Raw genomic sequence first — 20948 nt, 5'->3', positions numbered from 1 at the left:
CCACTAGTGATGAGTCACTACCTACCACCTGGTCTTTAGCCTTTATGCAAGCAGAATGAAATGCAGGAACAGGAACATTCAGTACCTTCAGAAAAATGAAAAAATATTTTTTTAGACATTGTGCATAAAATCTCTACTACGATTTAAAAAAATGTCTATAATGTTATCACTATATTTTTAGTCGTTTCCAGATTTCCTGCCTACATCTTGGAAGACGTGTGCAGGAGGGCTGTATGAGCAGTCCTAATTATGGGTTTCTGGGAGTGGGTCTTTGGGAATGTATCTTATCAACATACCCTTATCGCTGGATTATTGATCAGGTTTTCACACACGGCCATTAGGCTGACCCACATTTTCCCACTTTATGGTTTTATGGTTACTTCTGTAGTATGTATGACTAATTAGGCCATTATACTAATAATGACATTGAGAAACATTATGTATGTAAAAAGTGAGTAGTTTTATCTAAAAGCTAAGCTTCTTCTACGGGACTTTTCTGATGAAAATGTTTGCCAAGTCGTTGTTTATTTCATGCATACGCCCAGCGGTTTGATTAAATCTTTTCAAGTACAGTATATTCTAGATTTGAAATTAGATTTAAAAAAGCTGTGACATCATTAAAAAAAAATCCACAAAAAAAACAAAAAAACGAATGAGCTAAATCAAATCGGTGTTCACAAAATGATGGTGTATTTTGTACAAATGTAAGTCTTTTCTTTCCCTGCAACCAGCTGTACATGTACATACAGCGACTTTTGGTTATCCCTACAGGTACTTGTGGTGGAGGCAACTCAGTGGTTATGGCATTGGCCTATGGTACGGACTACTCAGGTCCCAGGTTCAAACAACAAGTTGCCCCTGTTGGGTGCTTGAGCAAGGCCCTAGACTTTTAACTGGTCAGATGTGTAATGAGATTCAAATATATGTTTCTCTGGATAAGGTTTCTCTGCCAAAAGCTGTAAATATACTTCTGGTATCTCCATACAGCTAATTATTTTAAAAGCTCTGTGAGACTGCTGAAGCTTTATACAAGTTCCAATAGAATTTCAGAATGCATTTTTGCACAGAACAAGGGTTTGGCCCCGATTACTACATTGTTCTAACATTCAGGGAGGCAAACTTCACTGCTGGGACACAAATCTTCTAACGATCAAGATCAGTGGTCATGTATTTATATGTGTCTATATGCGCCCTTTAATGTCATCGCGTGAAGGAAAAATTGCTTGGTTTAACACCCAAAATAACCAGCCAACAGTAACAGAAACTGAGAACAATGAACGAGTGAGTTTATAGTTTTACTTCTACTGTAAGTTGAATAAAGAGTTTTTAAGCTGTAATTCAAACTGGTTTGCCTAAATGTTTATTAAATTAGAATAAAGTGATTTTACCATACCTGAGTGTTTTTGATCAAAAGATGTCTGAATATTAAATAAATCTAGAGGTCATGTTTAAAGGTAACATTTATTTAGCAATAACACAAAATAAACAATATTCAGTTGTTATTTTGTGACATTTCCTTCATTTGAAGTGTCAGGATACTCTCATCACGTAGTCTATTACAGACTGATCTTTCTCTTAAAGCAAATTAATCAAAAGTACTCGAGCTATGTACACTTAAGTAAGGCCTGGTAAGATTATCAAAAGGCACAAGCATTGTAATAAACAACTTCACTGTTATACAGACATGTTTGTTTTATAGACATGGTTTTTGATGGCCATTATACAATATTACATTTCTAATGTTAACATGGCTTATTTAAAGTATAGTACATTGATTTTGTTGGATTTTTGGTGCTGATTTCTATAAATATAAAACATGAAATTTAAACACAAGCAATTACTAGGTATTGCAATAGCAATGTCTGTGTTGTTACAGATGGATTATGGTAGCACATCTTACACAATTCTAAACATGTGTCATGTAAGTAACTGTAGTACTGTAAAAGTCTACCTTTTATAGTACCTGTACTGTATTTATACTGTACCTTTACAGTACCTAGGTAAAGGCTACACAAGAACCGTCCACTGATTTCTAGTGTAATATCTCAACAAAATTATAAGTTCTATACAATAAATGTAAAGCCATTTGCATTATTTAAAAACCAGCAGGTCATACCGTTATAAGCCTAAACTGAAATTAATAAAGATATGCTGCATGTAATCCATTTATAACAGTGCAATTTTTTCAGTAGTTACAGAAAAAGGTACTGTACCATTCTTTGTAACTGGAGTGATACTCTTGAGTTCAGTACCCTTTTTTCTGAGGATGTATCAGAAACAAAAAAAAAGCCTGACCAGTATTTTTCTTACAAGAACAGCCTTGTAGCTCATGACATGAGAAAATAAAATGACGTTATATAGATTTCTTACAATAAATAAAGTACTTTTCTCATATTTACAAAATCTGTGGTTTAAAATATACAAACTTAAAAAAAAAAAGAGACAGAAAATATATATACACAGGCATTATGTACACATTTTACATTTACTTTAGGTTATGACTTCATCTACTGTAACAACTGCTACCTCTCTCAAAATAAATTCCCGCACAATTCACGGAGTGTACAAAAACAAAACAGCAGCGTAGTCAATATACATGATTTGATGTCTTAAATATCATTTTAAAGTTACTCTCCCAAAAGAAATAAAGGTTTTACATTTTACATATACTACAGCCATCAGGTTGTATTACTCTGGCCAGTTTTTCTGTAAATGTTCCCAAACCTGAGGATTAAGGCAACACAATTTTCTCATCATAAGGCATGTTTCAAACGAGAACAAACAGATAAGCCACGTATCCTAGTAATCTACAAAAGGCATCATATACAGACAGAGAACTCCGAAAGCACGAGAGCTAACATGTTGACGATCGTTCACAGCAAATATAATAAAGCTTCTGTTTCACCTGCATTCTTCAACAAGAGGTAACAAACTGTTATCTTCAAGTACAAAACGCCAGCATCACAAACCTGTCTATTTTTTCTTCTTTTTTTTTTGTGTCCCTGAATAGTTCTTTGGAAAGGTGACTTGTCTTGCCTAACAAGTCACGGTAGTGTCATGATCGTCATATAAAAAGCTGACATGGCTCAGGATGCTTCAATTCTCTCTATTTTAATGTCTATACCAGTGCAATATAACTTCGTACTGCAGTTCATCATTCAGAAAGTTAATGTGAACTGGAGAAAAAAAAACTAGTGCAAGGCAAAGGTAAACCTTCACACAGCGAAAAATAACTGAATGTTATTAACAAGTCAATGTCTAATAGTGTAAAGCCTGTATTGGCTATAATACAAAACATATTCATTACTAATTTTAAACACCTGACAACTACAGGCATTTAAATTGTGCAATGTTCACGCACTCTATTAAAGGAATACTCCAGCTTTATTAAAACTATTCCTATAATTTTATCCATAGTGTCTTAAGAGAACGTGTGATTACCATAGGCAAGAATTTCAACCTTTTTCTTCCTTTTTTAAATAAAATCTTGAAGGTCTGCCAAATACCTTTACTTTTTACTGTTTTTTTTTTTTAAATTTTTTACATACTGTAATTGCATTTCCACCTCCATAATAAGACCATAATGAGAGTTCCATTACAGGTCATGTAAACAGGATTTCTGTTCTCTTTTTGTGCATGGTAATCAAACATCGTGGAAAATTTAATGAAAAGGGATAACATCACTATAGTACTAAAGTATTCCTTTAATATACGTCCATTAAAATGCGGTAGATGCGGTCAGAGCGAGGCTTCTCCATAATTAAGGGCATTCTCCTTCTTATAATGTATGAAAATAAAACAAAAAAGTTTTAATTAAATATACAATCTCCTTTCAAGGTGAGAATGGTGCTGAGTTCTTCATATTAGTTTAGATTCTAACTGGTTTAATCTAACTGTGCATCTAATGGTAAAAGCATGTGTTTTCTAACAACATAAAAATCTGATGACAATAACTTCCCCCAGGACTTCAACGTTTTTGACATTTAGTGGCTTTTTTATATCGTGGTGATGAAGTTCTCGTGCGTCCTTTATTCGAGAAGAAGGATGCGAATGCGCCATTCTGTGGATTTTCCCTTCACATTCAGGTTTGTGCAATTTAGAAAAATAAATAAAATAACTCAAAGCATGTAAGCAGCATCCACAGTGCTTTGAGTCTCTCTTGTATTTTAAATTCGATCTCCTGTGGGACTGTTTGTTTTTTACTGAGAGCACAATCATGCGATGTCCTCCTCATCGTCCAAACACAACATCTGATGCTAAAAAAGAGAATGAGAGAGAAAGAGGTTAGACAAAAAACAGGGGGGAAAAAGAATGCCAGAAACTGCATGTATATACAGTGGTGTGAAAAACTATTTGCCCCCTTCCTGATTTCTTATTCTTTTGCATGTTTGTCACACTTAAATGTTTCTGATCATCAAACACATTTAACTATTAGTCAAAGATAACACAAGTAAACACAAAATGCAGTTTTTAAATGATGGTTTTTATTATTTAGGGAGAAAAAAAATCCAAACTTACATGGCCCTGTGTGAAAAAGTAATTGCCCCCTGAACCTAATAACTGATTGGGCCACCCTTAGCAGCAATAACTGCAATCAAGTGTTTGCGATAACTTGCAACGAGTCTTTTACAGAGCTCTGGAGGAATTTTGGCCCACTCATCTTTGCAGAATTGTTGTAATTCAGCTTTATTTGAGGGTTTTCTAGCATGAACCGCCTTTTTAAGGTCATGCCACAACATCTCAATAGGATTCAGGTCAGGACTTTGACTAGGCCACTCCAAAGTCTTCATTTTGTTTTTCTTCAGCCATTCAGAGGTGGATTTGCTGGTGTGTTTTGGGTCATTGTCCTGCTGCAGCACCCAAGATCGCTTCAGCTTGAGTTGACGAACAGATGGCCGGACATTCTCCTTCAGGATTTTTTGGTAGACAGTAGAATTCATGGTTCCATCTATCACAGCAAGCCTTCCAGGTCCTGAAGCAGCAAAACAACCCCAGACCATCACACTACCACCCCCATATTTTACTGTTGGTATGGTGTTCTTTTTCTGAAATGCTGTGTTACTTTTACGCCAGATGTAACGGGACACGCACCTTCCAAAAAGTTCAACTTTTGTCTCGTCGGTCCACAAGGTATTTTCCCAAAAGTCTTGGCAATCATTGAGATGTTTTTTAGCAAAATTGAGACGAGCCTTAATGTTCTTTTTGCTTAAGTGGTTTGCGCCTTGGAAATCTGCCATGCAGGCCGTTTTTGCCCAGTCTCTTTCTTTTGGTGGAGTCGTGAACACTGACCTTAATTGAGGCAAGTGAGGCCTGCAGTTCTTTAGATGTTGTCCTGGGGTCTTTTGTGGCCTCTCGGATGAGTTGTCTCTGCGCTCTTGGGGTAATTTTGGTCGGCCGGCCACTCCTGGGAAGGTTCACCACTGTTCCATGTTTTTGCCATTTGTGGATAATGGCTCTCACTGTGGTTCGCTGGAGTCCCAAGGCTTTGGAAATGGCTTTATAACCTTTACCAGCCTGATAGATCTCAATTACTTTTGTTCTCATTTTTTTCTGAATTTCTTTGGATCTTGGCATAATGTCTAGCTTTTGAGGTGCTTTTGGTCTACTTCTCTGTGTCAGGTAGCTCCTATTTAAGTGATTTTTTGATTGAAACAGGTGTGGCAGTAATCAGGCCTGGGGGTGACTACAGAAATTGAACTTTTAACTGTGATAAACCACAGTTAAGTTATTTTTTAACAAGGGGGGCAATTACTTTTTCACACAGGGCCATGTAGATTTGGAGTTTTTTTTCTCCCTTAATAACATAAACTTTCATTTAAAAACTGCATTTTGTGTTCAATTATGTTATCTTTGACTAATAGTTAACGGTTTTTGATGAGCAGAAACATTTATGTTTGACAAACATGCAAAAGAATAAGAAATCAGGAAGGGGGCAAATAGTTTTTCACACCACTGTAGAAACTACAACAAAAAAAACATAACTGAACAGAATTAAAATATTGATGTAAATGATAGTGTACAGTAGTAGTTCCAAGTTTATTCTGTTTGAACTGCTTTCCATTAAATCACAGCTGGATGTCTAACAGACTTGGTTTGTTTAAATGAGACGTTATGTGATCTTACTGGTGGGTAGACGTAGCCATCTTGGCTTTGACTTCTGCAGATGTGCACCTGGTCCTCTGTAGTTTTCTGGTACACAGGGTTATCAAAGTGGATGGTGTTAGTGTTCTTCAGCCTCCAGTGACGCCACAGGAACACACCGCCAAATGCGCTCAGGCACAGCACCACTGAGCAGCGTGAGAAAAAGAGGGGGGATATTATTGAAATGAAATAAACTACATGGGTATAAATACTGTAATTTTTCATATAAGCCATATAAAGGTTAAGCACACACCCAAAGGCACAATGATGTAGAGAGCGACGGAGTGTTCAGACGGACTGGTGACTGCAACGTACACATCATTTGAACCTACAGAAGAAAAGAAAAATGATCATAAAATGCTGATACGTACAAGATAATGTATAATGCATGACACAGAACAGTCTAGTATACATGTATAATAAGGAAGTATTTTTTACCTTCCTGAGCATTGGTTTCAGCCTTGGTTTCTGCGTTATTCTTTCGAGACCCAACAGCGCCTAAGGAACTCGTGGAGGCTGTAGTTTTTGGTGTTTGTTTGATAGTGGTTGTGGTGCTTGTGGTGGTGCTTTGTATGGCCGGTTGTTTTGGTGTAGTACCAGCTGGAGGTCCAACCACTGGTATAGTTGGTCCTGGCTGTACAGCTGTGTGAAGAATTTGTGAGCACCATGTTATATTGCTGTCAAGCCAAAGATTACTGAGTAACTGTATGAAAAACTGTATGGAAAATATAAGTGTGGTTGCTCAAGATGGATTTCACTTAACATTTGATTTTTTTTTTATATATAAAATAAGTTTTATTTAGTCTTAAACATTACAGTAGGTCAGACCCTGTGCTTAACCACTATAGCAAGTCTGTCTGATGTGATTTAAAGTATCTGTTAAAGAAAAACATGCACGTCTACCACTTCAGCCCTATACTTTAAATCAAGTAAATAAGCCAACATCAGACCCCAATCGATTTTTGAGCATATTGAAAGTAAGGGAAAAACAGCCTACATTTGTTTCCGAGCAAAACCTTTCTTATAATTTATGTGAAAACCAATGTTATACTGAGAAGCACGTAATGCAAATATGTGAAAATAACTGTCTTGCTGAGGAATGTTTATTAAACTGCTTGCATACCTTCCACACACTTCCTCATGTCAGGGCCAAGGACCATGTGATCGGGACAGGTGCAAGTGTATTTTGGGGAGTGTTCATTCACTTGTGGAGCTGGGAGGCACAAATACTCACAGCCTCCATTCACATTATTCCCTTCTTCACACCAGTTTGTACCTGTACAGCAAACCAAAAGGTAAAGGGTCATGCAAAAAAAACTAATGTGGATGTATTCTGTCAGAATAGGTGGTTTTAAATCCCTCACCGTTGGGCTGCTTGAGGTTGTGGTACAGCACGATGTCTTTGGGAGACTGTAGGTGCTCCACTACTTTCATAACATTCTTTCCTGTCAGACGATTTGCGCTCAGTATACTGCCGCTGGATGCGTCCGTCCAAAACACTTTCTCCTGTGTAAAAAAATACATACTGTATAAGCAAAGGTAAAAAAAATTATAATTATAATTAGAAATAATTCCATTATAAAATTGTGGATTTCTTTAAAAAAATTAAAAAAAAATCTTTATCTGAATTCCTGTCAATTTAGCTAGCTAGCTACCTTTAGGTTTAAATATTAATAAATTTGTCTTTAAAAGTCTATTAGAAATCTTGTCAGGCTATCTCACGGTAGCTAGCTTGCTAGCTTTAATTGCAAGTATAATAATAATAATAATAATTATTATTATTATTATTATTATAATTTTAAAACATATGTTGCTAAATTTTTATATTATAAAATTTCCAAGTCCTAAAACTCCTGTCAGGTTAGCTGATGTTAGTTATCTTTTTAGCTTTACTTGTAAATATAATAATAATACTACTACTACTACTAATAATAATAATAATAATGTATAAATGTCTGAAATCCTCTCAAAAATGTCATAATAGTTATCTGGCTAGTTTAAACTGTGCATGTTTTAAACATTACCCAGTCTGTCTTAAACATGCTCTAAGAATCCTGTCAGGCTAGATCATGTTAGCTAGCTGTTAATGCTAACAAAGAATAATATTAGCATCTATATATAATAAAAAAAAGAATAAAAAAAGATTTTTTATAAAATTTTCTCAGAAATGAGACAGGTTAGCTAGATGGCTAACAAAATCTATGACATGCATATATTAATGCTGATGACTTTACTATTTTATTACATATTTCTTCCAAATATGAAAGTGGAAAATTTGGAAGGTAATCTTTTATTTTATTGTATGTTTTTTTCTTGGTTTTGATGAGCTGCTCTTAAAGATGTATTTCTTTAATTTACTATAGATGTAGGTGGCAGGTTAGCTAGTTAGCTAACAGGAAGTGTATATATGAATAATAATGACTTTGTATTTACTACTTGTCATTTCTTCCAAATATAGAAGTGGAAAATTAGGGAGCAAACCTCTGACTGAATTCATTTTGGGGTGAAAGGGTTTTCTTGATTACTTTTGAACATAGACAGATTTGTTTAGTTTGCTGTAAATGCTTTTGGAATAGCATGGATTGCACCTTGTTGTAAATCCCACCGATTCAATATATGGTCATACCTCAAAAACAGCCAGGGAGAACGGACGGGCCAGCTGCCACTCGTCAACGATGAGTGTATGACGCAAACCACCGTCCACACCAATGCTGGAAAGCATGTGCAGTTTAGAGTCCAGCCAGTACAGACGCTGATTCATCAAGTCTGAAAAAAAAAAAAAACGCACATTCATACTTTTAGACTGTCATGTACCATATCGGGTAAAAAAAAAAAAAAAAAAAAAAAGAACTCCTCTCAGATTTAATCTTTTGAAAGCTACACAGAGGAAAATATAATACAGATAAGTGTCTGTGGTGGATTTTGATGATAAACAGTATGGGTTAACACTAGCCTCCAGTGGAGCATTGATATTGCGTTGAAATGATTAAGGTAGTCAAAATAAAAATATAAGGTATATAATGTCTAAAATGAATGTAGAGTTCTTCCTCACCTAGCGTGATGCCACTGGGCCAGGCAATGTTGTCAGTGACCAGAGGTGTCCGATCTGCCCCGTTCAAACCACTCTTTTCTATCCTGGCTGGCTCTCCCTTGTCAGTCCAGTACATGAAGCTACAGTGGCAATAAAATACACAAGCCATTTACTTAATAGACCAGGGATTTCCTCCACAGTCCTCACAAAGTTTTGAGTTTCCTCAGCTTTTAACAAACCTGATCCAGCTCATGAAGAACATGATAGGACTGGATCTGGTGTGTTAAGAAAGAACTTGAGACTACTATATTGAGTCATGCATTACTCATTACATTCAAAAATTTATAGGAACATTTTATAGCACATAAACCATATCTTACTTGTTCTCTGGATCTACAACAATAGCGTGTGGTTTATTCAAGCCTTTGTTGATAAGAGTCCTGCGCTTGGATCCGTCCTTTGTTGCCACAGAAATGCTTTGAAAGAAACTGTCGGTCCAGTAGATGTTGCCGTGGATCCAATCAACAGCCAAGCCTTCTGGAGAGGAAATCTGACTGCCAATCAAAGTGATGTGGTTGACCGGAAAAGCAGCCTTGTCTATGGGAGTGCTGTGAAACAATAAAAGGTGCTTTAGAACCAGAAATTTATTTTGAATCTCAAACTGTGTTACTCTCACTAGCTGGAAGTGACCTATGAACTATTCAAGCTTAAAAAAACATCTATTTTAAGGCTTGAACCAGTGAGAAACAGGTGCAGATGATGACAGAAGATTAGGCTGGTGATTGGTATACTGGTTATTTGGAAATGAGGAAATAAAGTTGCTGCTGAGGTTGTTAAAAATTGTACAATTTTAAATTGTATCTTTAGGCAATTAATTATTTAATTTAATTTGATATGATGAAATGAGGGGTGGCTTAAATACTTTTGCACAGTACTAATTAATGTGATACCCTCACTCACCTGTAGATCTTTTTGTGGAACAGATCAGACCAGAAGATTGTCCCACTGGACATATCCATGTCGAGGGCCACCACGTTCTTCAGTTTCGGGATCAGGCAGGTGTACTCTTGCTTATCCAGTGTCATCTTCCTCACCTCGTGATGGTTGGTAAAGTACAGGTAAGGAATGTTATCTAAAGGACAAGAAGTTAGAGATAAATATCTATTTTTCACAATCATTTGGTGATCTTTTAAATAGGTTGCTAAGACATAGTTCTCTGAATCCCAGATCACTAGTCCATTTGCCTGTTTGCAAGCTTTTTAACTGATTGCAGTTATGTGACAATGCTAGCAACACACTATGTGCTATCTATTGAGCACTTCCCTTTTACATTATCTTTCCCTATTCAGAAAATAAGCAGAAGTGTGAATAAATGGCCATAAAATTTGGCTTTGGATTGACCCATCTCCTCCCACTTTCCCAGTGGAAACAGCTTCAGCTTCCTGTTAGTTTCCGGTTCTATTGTTAACAACCCTGTGTCACGGCGGATATTTTTAGAGAAAGATCTTGACTTACCAGTAACAGCTTTGCACTCTTTGGTCATTGGATCCATCTCATAACCCTCCTGACAATCGCACTTGAAACTGCCAACTAAGTTCAGGCACACCTGAGAGCAGGTGTCAGGGTCAGCACACTCGTCAATGTCTGCACCAGAAAACAGACTTGATGTCAAATACAAATGATAGAGATTCAAGATTTCCACTGGAATATTAGCTGTTAAGTTATGGGTATGAAGCAAGAATGAAGCGAAGAACTGATTTATTTTTTTTAAGGTCAAATTTAGACTGCTTGAACACTGCCATTACCTTCACAGCGTTTCTGGTCCACAAGGCGGTAGCCTGAAGGGCAAAGGCACTCATAGCCAATCTTCAGGTCATTACAGGTGTGAGAACAGCCTCCATTATTTTCAAGGCACTCGTTGACATCTGTGAAAAAATGAAATGGAAGAAAAGGAGTCAGGTCTTTTAGAAAATGACACCGCTCTTTGCTTATCCTTTGCTTAAAGCTATAGTCAGGGATTTGGGCAGAAGATAGCTGTTTTGAAACTCAAAATCCAAACAAATTCAGCCCCTCCTGTCAGCGCTGCTTATAAAGCTACGCATCCAAAACACATAGATGTTTCGTGCGAGAAGTGAAGCTTACTGACAACAGGAATGGAACACAGGATTTATCTAGGCTTTGGTCTTGCCTTTATGTGTGTACATGCTTATTTGGTATTTGCACTTACTGCACTCTTTGATGGGCTCGTCAGACCAGTCTCTACAGTTACGTTGCTGGTCGCACACTTTATCGATGCTGATACACTCTCCACTGCGGCACTGAAAATTGTTTGGGCCTTCACATTTACTCACTGCGGGGAAACATCAAATTTTCACCTCAATATAATTACTGATTTTAAAGAAATATGCCTATTAGCAAATAGGCAGGATGTAACCCATATTACCACACCTGTGTTAGAAAATTCGCTCACCTTTGGCACAGCCGTTCTCATCACTCAGGTCCTTGCAGTGAAACTCGCCGTCGCACTGGCGGACGCCAGGAATACAGCTACTATCGTTACATTGGAACTCATCGGGACGACAAGCTGCCACAGCTAGCAATGAAAACAAACATGATAGGGGTGAGCTGTCAAGGATAAACTATTACAAAGCACATCACAACCATTCGTAGTTGACTGGCGGCATCTCATACAATTTTAAAGTAGGATCCAGCGGTCTGGCTCCACTGCCTAATTTGTTATAATTCAAAAAAACAATACACTGTTGATTCCTTTGGTGTTAAACTCTAAATACTCACTGCAGTTGGCTTCATCTGAGTGGTCGGCGCAGTCGAAGCCTCCGTCGCAGCGCCATTTGCCGTGGATGCACTCTCCGTTGCTGCACTGAAACTCCTGTCCGCTGCAGGGGCTCTGTGTCACTTTATGGCCACAGCGCTCAGTCCACTCGTCTGAACCGTCCGCGCAGTCCGCGTCTCCATCGCAAGCCCACAGCTGCGGAATGCATACTGAGTTGTTGCACTGGAAAGAGCCAACCGTACAGGAGGGCTTGGGGCAAGAAGCCTCGTCGCTGCCATCTGAACAATCAGCGTCCTCGTCGCAGAAGAACGAGGAGGAGATGCACTGTCCATCTGCGCAGCGGAACTCGTCTGCTGTGCAGTTCTTCAGAGCTGAGAGAGACAACAAATTGAGGGTCTGGTGTTAAAGTATGCATAATCGCATAGCTTTGCAACATAATTTCCTGCAAAACGGTGTTTCAGTTAATGTTAGCGATGATGGCATACCGCAGCCATGCTCATCTGCTCCGTTCTCACAGTCGATCTTTCCGTCACAGCGCCACCTGGAGGAGACACATTGAATAGGGCTTCCATTGCAGTTGAACTCCGACGCCAGACATTTCTTCTCAGCTGGATAAAAGATGAATCATTGTTAAAAGTTTAAATGATTATTAAAATTGACTCTAAGCTTATCAAAACAGGAATCAATAAGTGTGTCTGACTCACAGCAGGTAGCAGGAAGCTCGTCGGTACCATCTCCGCAGTCGTCCATTCCGTCACACACCCAGCGGGTTGTGATGCATTTTTTGTTTCCGCACTGAAACTGATTCTCGTTACATGTAGCAGCATCTGCAGCACAGCAAGCAAAACAACATTTTAAAGGGGTGGTTTGAGATTTTTTTGTATGCTGTCTGTAAGAAGAACTGCACTCTAAACAATGATTAGCTCTTCCATTTGTAGGTCGCTGCTCTAAACAGTGTTATGCAGATGAATTTAAGAAGCTTTCAATGAAAAAATCGTTAGGCAGAATTTGTCCTAGTTCTCTTAACGATAATGATAATAAGAATAAAATAATTACTGTTAATTACTTTAGAAAGACTTCACACCACACCTGTTAAAAATTTGTTATAGCGTTCTGCTTTTATTTTGGATACTTTTCCTCTTAAAAAAAATTTCAGGAGCTAGAGCATGGAAAAAAACATGCTGGAAGTTGATAATGATTAACCGTTAATGATTACCAATATCTCAAACCTTAATCATGGGAAGCGCCATGAGATTTATTTAACAGATAACGTATTGTGTACACTCAGAGCTCCATGTTCAGGCACACCCACATTTAGAAGCACAGACACACACAGACACACACACACCCTATGCACGCCCTGTAACGTGTTGTAATAATGTAAAGAGGTAGCCAGGTGTGACAATTAATATAAATTACTGCCGTTAAAAAACATCTGGGCCAAGAGAGAGAAAGAGAGAGAGAGAGAGAAACTTAATTAAACCACAGTCTCATAAAATTATGAGCGAAATAAATATATGTGCAGGTGCAGCTCGTGTTAAACATAAGCAGGTTGTTCCAGAGAAATTAATTTGTAGACTTTGTAGCCTTTGGTTGTTTCAGCTGATGACGTTTTCCCCTGCCTCTTTAAGACAATGGTGAGAGGAGGAGTTTAGTAATCACACCACCAGTTGCTCATTGGTCTCAGAAGATATTCTGCATAATTCAAATGCTACACAGGAGACAATGGAGGCGGGGAAAGACCGGCATAGTAGCCATATCGAGAACTCTATGAACTGAACACACTTTTCAAACGGCTGTAATTTAGGGCAATACACATTAGTCAGAAGGGTTTTGCAATAACAAAAAAAAAAAAAAAAAGGCCACTGTAAGGGCAGTAAAATAATCCATGATTACACTGTTGAGTCAAATACAGGAAATACAGTGACCATCCTATTCGTACCTGCGCAAGAATTTGCATGGCAAAACTACATTCATGATCAGCAGCAGGATAGAGAAAGAGAGAGAGAGAGAGTCTAGGCGCGCATCCAAAAATCTGCGCGTGACGTCTTTTTTCCTTCTCATATAATCAAAAACATATGACCCGTACTTTCTTTTATTTTCCATGTTCCACACAGGAATCCTAACGTAAAAATAGCACTCCTTCCCTGAGACCACATGCATTTGGGGATTTCCATATATTCATTCCTTCATTCATACACAAACAAGGTCATGTCGCAGTCTATATAAACACTAACCTTAAGTCTGACCCTTAATTACATTTAACACAAGCATGTGTCATATATAAAGATAATATTTCAGTCAAATTAATGTATAACTTTTAGTGTATCAGTAAAATTTATGTTCTGCTGTGAAGTTTTCCTTCCACTCACACCTGGTTAATGAGCTGAGTGTTATTATCGAGTGTTGATTGTCCTAGGGTTTTTTTGTGGCTGGTTTTTAAACCAGTTCTTGATAAAAGGTTAGCCTAAAAAGTAAACCTAGTGACCTTTCTTTAAATCACAATCTCTTTGTATTCGTACACGCCATTCAGACTTTCTCTGCGTCACACAAGAGATACTTTTTGCATACCTACAAGGACAACCCCATGCTGGAAAAACACCACTGGTGCGCTAAATTCAACAAGTGAACTCGATCAACTCAATACATTGTATATAATGTAACAAAATGTAGCCTTTATTTGTTTTCCTAAAGTCAAAATAAGGTTATTTTTTACACTCTTCCTAATTCCTAAATACCGCTATTGTCCTAGTTACATAAAATAAGGCGTTTGAAACAAGATCGCAAAACACAATGCATTTTCTATTTGGTAAGCATGGTGTTAGTCAACTAATTTATGGCATTAAGATCAAGTTGCATCATATGCTTTATCAACAGTAATCTCAAGCAGAAATAACACAGCAAAGCAGCGTTGAGGTTTACACCCTGAAGATTTATATGCAAATGTTTTAAAAAAAAAAAGGCTGTACGTCGATTAGGCGGCTCAGAGGTGGTCCCCTGAACCTTCAACAAGTAGAACACCTGATCCTTAAAAACTGACTGATAAGTTCAGTCTGTGGGAACACGATTATTTACCAACACCACTTGCACATTACAGGAACTTGGCTGTGAGTTAGTAACACATCCTTAGCACAAGCCTGATATTAAATATTTTTCTCCTGGAATTAGGAGCAGCCAAAAGAACAACTTCATCTTGTTTGTCTTGTTTTGTCTTGTTATTAACGGATTGGGTGGGCCGCAACAGATTTTCAGATTTCAAATTAAGCCGCAGCCTTCTTAAGCTAGGGAAGGGCTGCCATAGCAATTTCACAACGATTTTACCATTTCATTAATTACAGAAGCATATGCCATATGGTTTATCCATTTATAATTACATTTAATGTAGTGGAAAGTTTATATCACAGGTCCAAATAGGCATTCTTATAACAACTTTTATTTTGTACATCCTAACCTTGATTGCTTATATTAAAGACTCCTACTGAAAATACTAGTTAAGCATCTCCTTAAAGATAGTTGTCCCATACTATGTGTTAGTTGGTTATATAGAAAAATGACTTTGCACTAGAATGAGTACATTGATATAAACATTGCTGCCAGAACCACTGTCTTGGGGCTTTAACTACTGTTAAAGGAAATGAATCAACCTCAGCTATCACAGGTGTGTTCTGTCTGATTTCTAAACTCAGCGGTCGTGTACTGTAACTAAAATGTTCCATCATCATATTGAATGCCTTTACTCCCTCAGTTCTCATCACTGCTTCAATATGGCCAAGTTGAGTAAAACCCAAACTCAGACTTAAATACTGTTACACCACAGTGATTGCAGAATCACTAAGCAGGACTCGGTTAATACAGAAATGTTTAAAAGCTGTCAGCTTTCTTCTTTTCGAGGAATAGCTTGTCCCATGCGTAAATACACAGCTTTGATGTAAATATAACTTTTGTAAAGCTTTAGATGTCTGATTATGTTTTTTAACCTAATTTTCATTTCCTTACATATTTCGGTTTGCGCGCAACTAGCCTGAACTATAAGAAAAAAAGTTGTGGTCTACAGTTAAAGATGATGAAACTTTCCATGTCATGTAAGGATGGGTTCCCTGTTAAGTCTGGTTCCTCTCAAGGTTTCTTCTCAGGGAGTTTTTCCTTGCCACCATCACCCTCGGCTTGCTCATCAGGGACAATCTAATCATTTTGATTTGTACATATTTTCTCACACATTTTATACTAATTTTAATTTAATTCTGTAAAGCTGCTTTGTGACAGTGACCAAAAGTGATGTATAAATACAATTGACTTCAATCGAAATATAGATCTTTACTTAGCCCCGTTCTGTACCTTTTATAAGTTAACATGAGCGCTATTTTTACTGGCCTTCTGGCCTTTGTCTCTGCTGCAGAGTAAATTTATAACCAAATCATCCTCTGCACTTTTCATTTTTGAGCAGAACAGTTCCCATAACTCACTTTGTAACCAGCCTGAGAGAAATTACCAAACCTGAAAGCAAAAAATAGGTCATCCTGTACACACTGTAATAGTGTACTCCAAGTATGACAATACATACAGTAAGTAAAGACATTACTATAAACAATCATCCATTGTACCTATTTCTTTGTTGGCTTTCCTCATTGTTGAGGATTTAAAATAAGGATGTTTAAAACGTTTGTGCATATGTAGGACTATACCGTACAAAAGGTTGATTCTTTTATGTATCTATCTTACAACAGATCTATTAAGTGAAGGAAAGAAATGCTTTGAACATCATTTGAAGTTGTAACACTGCCCAGACGAGTTTCTCTGGTTCTTACAATGACAACAGAGCAGGTTTTTAGAGAGAGAAAGAGAGAGAGAGAGAGAGAGAGAGAGAGAGGATGTGTACCCTTTATCACCAATGACAGGACGTTATCTGGGTGGTGCACTAACCGATGCTTTAAAAAAAAAGGTCAAATAAATTGCCTAATTCTGAAATTAGAGACATACAGGATTAAAGTCACCACAGGCATACAACTGCACCAATATTTTGAATCGACTTACTACAACATATGCAAGTTACATTAAATAATGTGTTACACACATCTACAGATAATGAATCTTATACAAATCTCCACCACAACCACCAGCACCACCACACCTCACCTGAGACAGCGTAACCGGTCTCTACCACGCCTACTAGTTATCCATGCATCATTCCTAACTAAACCAAACCAGGAGCTCCATTCTGATTGGACGACGCAGCACGTGCTGTCATTCAGTAACCAATAAAAGCTGGCAATGTCAATCCCATTCATTATAGTCATTCAAGGAAGGTTTTTTTTTTCTTTTATGTTTTAACATTATTGATGAATTCATGATTTATGTATGATGTCCATTTTAAAGGAAGGATATTTTCCCTGTAGATTAAATCCCTAGGGCCTGCCTCACTATCAACAAGTAGTGCAGATATGGAAATTTGAGTTTATATAACTAAAACACAATGTAAATCACCCTCATAAAACACAACATGCATATATAAATATTTAAATTTTATTATATATTTTGATAGTTTTTTTTAATAAATTAAAATGCAGCATGTTTAAATGTGCAGATGTGCAGTAGTCATTCAAAGGTTTGGAAGACATTATGAATACATATATATATATATATATATATATATATATATACACAGTAGCTACAAGATAAAATATGTTATTATATATATATAATTATTATATTCTATATAAAACAGTTTTATATATACAAAAATAAGTCATTTAATGCAGTGTAATGTTTTAAGTTATTTAGCAACTATAATTGATTGTAATTAATAAATTGTACTTACTGTTTACAGGCAGAGAGATGAATCCGAGCAATATGCAGCTCAAAACCAGACTGCAGCTTTTCCTCAACAGCATCTTTGTAAATAAACCCGCACAGGTTTATTTATTTATGTTGCTTTTTTGTAGTTGTTATTGTTGTAACTAAAGAATTATTCTTTTTCTAATATATTTTACAGTCCGCCTATGACCCGGTGTTACTGTAGTGATGTAGTGCAGAGCCGAGAGCGACCTGGTACAGTGAAGATCCTCCTCGTTTCTTCCAAATCTCATCCATTTCATAAAGGGGAGCGTGAGCCGGGGGGCGGGGCTTTCTCAGTGGCGTGATGTCTGAAATGAAGTACGTTGAAGCGTGAGGAGGCGGAGTTACCGAGATACGTCATGTAGGGATGAGAGTTAGCTTCCACGCCCCCATCCGCCCTCCTTAAAAATGTCTGTCTATCTACTGTATCTATCGATCGATCTATCTATCTATCCGAATGATGGAAAGACCTAAAGAATATACTCCATGTTTCAATCTTTTCCTTCTTGTACCCCTTCAATTTTGCACATTCCAAATAATTTTACATTATATAAAACGTTTTAAAAAAATCCTTATAGTTAATAAATGTCCACGCCTTTTATTAAGGTTAGGTTTAAAGAGAAAAAGATTATTATTCACCGCATTAATCATCACATCTGTTGAAGGTCCCACAAGCATAATAATATAAGCATATTAGTGTGCATGTGTGTGTGTTATTTTTTAAATGGCATCAAAATATAATTTGCCTTTACAACCACTGTCATTAATCTATCCTGTCATTCCCAAAACCAAAACCTGCAAATCATTTTGATCAATTTAGTTTGATGCAAATCCTAAATGAGTTCTAAGCATTGTGATCGTGCTCTTCAGGGAAACTCCCATTTTTTGCCTACCAGGAAGCAATTAGAAGGTTCTAGAAGTCCTCCCCTATAAAAACATCATACCCATTTGGGGACTTGGCCCAGGTGGTGCATTATCAGGGGAATCTAATTTTGATTCTGCTTTTTTTTCATGTACATACTCATTTTGTCCTTGTAACAGGATGCAAAATCAATATGTGTTATGCCTTACGTAAATGAAATATTTGTTTAGCCTTGAAACGAGAAACTAGGTGGGGATGTAAACACAATACAAAGGAACAATTATTCTCATTCTCCTTTTCTTAATATTTACAATCCATATAAATCATGAGTTTATTAGAATGAGTATGGAGTTGTTCTTAAAATTAATGAAATATGGTGAGCATTTTGGACATATGCACTAGTTGTTTAAAAAAAAAAATTAAATAAATTATAAATCACCAAAATGTTTTCATGTACAATTTTTCCCCCAGAGATGGAAATGATCTATTGTGCTCCTGGTCTAGACATAACCAATCACAACTATGTAAAGTTGGTGGTATGATATAAGGCCAGATGCAAAACCTTGATCTAAGAATTGCTACATGGTGCCCCAGGGTGAAGGTCTCCTAAACATTATATGAATTCAACACAATTCTTTTTCAATTTAAAATTTGACATGCATGCTAATGTTTCATTGATTTTTGAATGCTTACTAAAAATCAATAGTGCTCAGCACTCCTATTTGCACAAGGGACAGCCCATGAGCACATGCTTTTGTTGGCAGAAAGAAGGCAAAAAGCATTTTAAGAATGTAGAAATAGCTGTTTAACCACATACCATTGGAGCACCTCCTCTTACACACACCATGAACAAAGACAGCCATACAATCGGATGTGTGTCGTATGAGGCAAGACCTGACCTAACCTGCCCTTTGGCACTGATTGTAGAAGTGATGAATGTGTGTGTTGTAAAGAAAATGTGTGTAGTGGGTTGTACTTCATATGCATTACAACATCATTTTGAAATAGGATACATAGCATTAAACGTACAGTTTGTAAAGTCACGTGTTTATAATCATATAAAAATGTGATTTATTGTGTAATCAAATGAAACGTATCTGAGTCGGTGGTTATTCAAGATCTTTTCTGGCCCTGAAATTAGCTCCTTCCACTGGCTGAACAGCTCTGCTCAGAATCCGAGATCAGTATCTTAAAAAGATGGAGTGGGATAGTTTGGGAGGAAGGAATGTACTTGTAAAAATTTTTTAAATATAGTTCAATAAGACATGTATTAATGTAATGGGCGACATGGAGTCTTCGTTGTTCGCACTGTTGCCTTACACTTCCAGGGTTTTATTCCTGCCTCCGGTCTGTGTGCATAGAGTTTGCATGTTTTCCCTGTGTTTGGTGGGTTTCCTCCGGGTACTCCACTTTCCTTCTACAGTCCAAAGACGTGCAGGTTAAGCTAATTGGCGTTCCCAAACTGACCATAGTGTATGAATTAGCATGTGAGTGTGTATGTGTGTATATGTGTGTGTGCCCTGAGATAGATTGTCACTGTCCAGGGTGTACCATGTAAGTCTCCTGGAATCAGACTCCAGGCCCCTGTGACCCTGTATACAGGATACTTGATTATATCACATCAATACACAGATTAATGTAATGATTAATATTTCTGGTCGTTTATACAGTAAGCCTCCATTTACAGACCTTTAGAGGTGTATTACAGTGGAAGATTTATTTTAGCTCATTTCCGGCCATAAAACCAGCTCCACCCACAGCCACAACAGCTCTGTTTAGGTCTGACATCATTTCCTTTACTGTATCAAACTCACCAGACATCAGTAGTTTCCATTTCTGGAGAATTTACCGCAGTGATGTGGACATGGAACTTTTTTCATGGCTGTTTTGGCTCTCTCTCCGCTCCCTCTCTCATTCTTCATGGGAACTCCAGATGAATGTCAGCTTACTGTGGGCAAGTGTTCAAAACACACTGGAAAATTTCCTGGAAGTTCGTCAGGCCAAATAGTTGACGAACTTTCCAGAAACAGTGAAGCTTTACACACAGACACACACCTACACAGCAACCAGTGACCATGAAATTTACCTACTGTATACGTTTGTAACATGTAACTTCCGTGTTTTAATAAATAATACATTTTTAACAAATAATAGTGGCAGGTTAAATGTTGTTGCTTGTGATTCTTTATTCATTTCTGATTTTGTTTTGAGATTTGGTATCAATGTCACCTAGTTAAAACTTCAGTTTATATCCAAGAACCGCCTAGCAGATGCAAACAGGCTTTGGA

At 37.2% G+C, this 20948-nt stretch overlaps 1 protein-coding gene across 1 annotated transcript; it reads right to left on the bottom strand.

The window, feature by feature from the left end:
• Positions 1-1442: 1442 nt before the first annotated feature.
• Positions 1443-18016, bottom strand: ldlrb (low density lipoprotein receptor b). Its single transcript, XM_053498618.1, has 18 exons — positions 17782-18016; positions 12671-12793; positions 12452-12574; positions 11969-12337; positions 11643-11765; positions 11400-11522; positions 10978-11097; positions 10688-10816; positions 10133-10304; positions 9553-9780; positions 9194-9312; positions 8768-8907; positions 7506-7647; positions 7265-7417; positions 6580-6783; positions 6395-6469; positions 6124-6287; positions 1443-4256 (listed from the first exon to the last, which is right to left on the bottom strand). Exons 1-18 carry the CDS (start codon positions 17852-17854, stop codon positions 4215-4217), a joined length of 2622 nt encoding a protein of 873 aa, XP_053354593.1. The 5' UTR covers positions 17855-18016; the 3' UTR covers positions 1443-4214.
• Positions 18017-20948: the final 2932 nt, after the last annotated feature.

The sequence above is a fragment of the Clarias gariepinus genome, chromosome 6 (genome assembly GCF_024256425.1).
Source record: "Clarias gariepinus isolate MV-2021 ecotype Netherlands chromosome 6, CGAR_prim_01v2, whole genome shotgun sequence".
Classification (NCBI taxonomy): Eukaryota; Metazoa; Chordata; class Actinopteri; order Siluriformes; family Clariidae; genus Clarias; species Clarias gariepinus.
Note: the sequence above shows the minus strand (reverse complement) of the source record. Positions and strands in the feature narration are given on the sequence as shown.

Bases quoted from the DNA above. Each gene is read 5' to 3' on its own strand.
- ldlrb (XM_053498618.1), bottom strand. From the start codon at position 17,854: ATGCTGTTGAGGAAAAGCTGCAGTCTGGTTTTGAGCTGCATATTGCTC. The intron at 11,523-11,642 runs GTGAGCGAATTT...GTTTCCCCGCAG, and splicing joins TGAGAACGGCTGTGCCAAAG to TGAGTAAATGTGAAGGCCCA. The intron at 4,257-6,123 runs GTAAGATCACAT...TCTCTTTTTTAG, and splicing joins ATGGCTACGTCTACCCACCA to CATCAGATGTTGTGTTTGGA.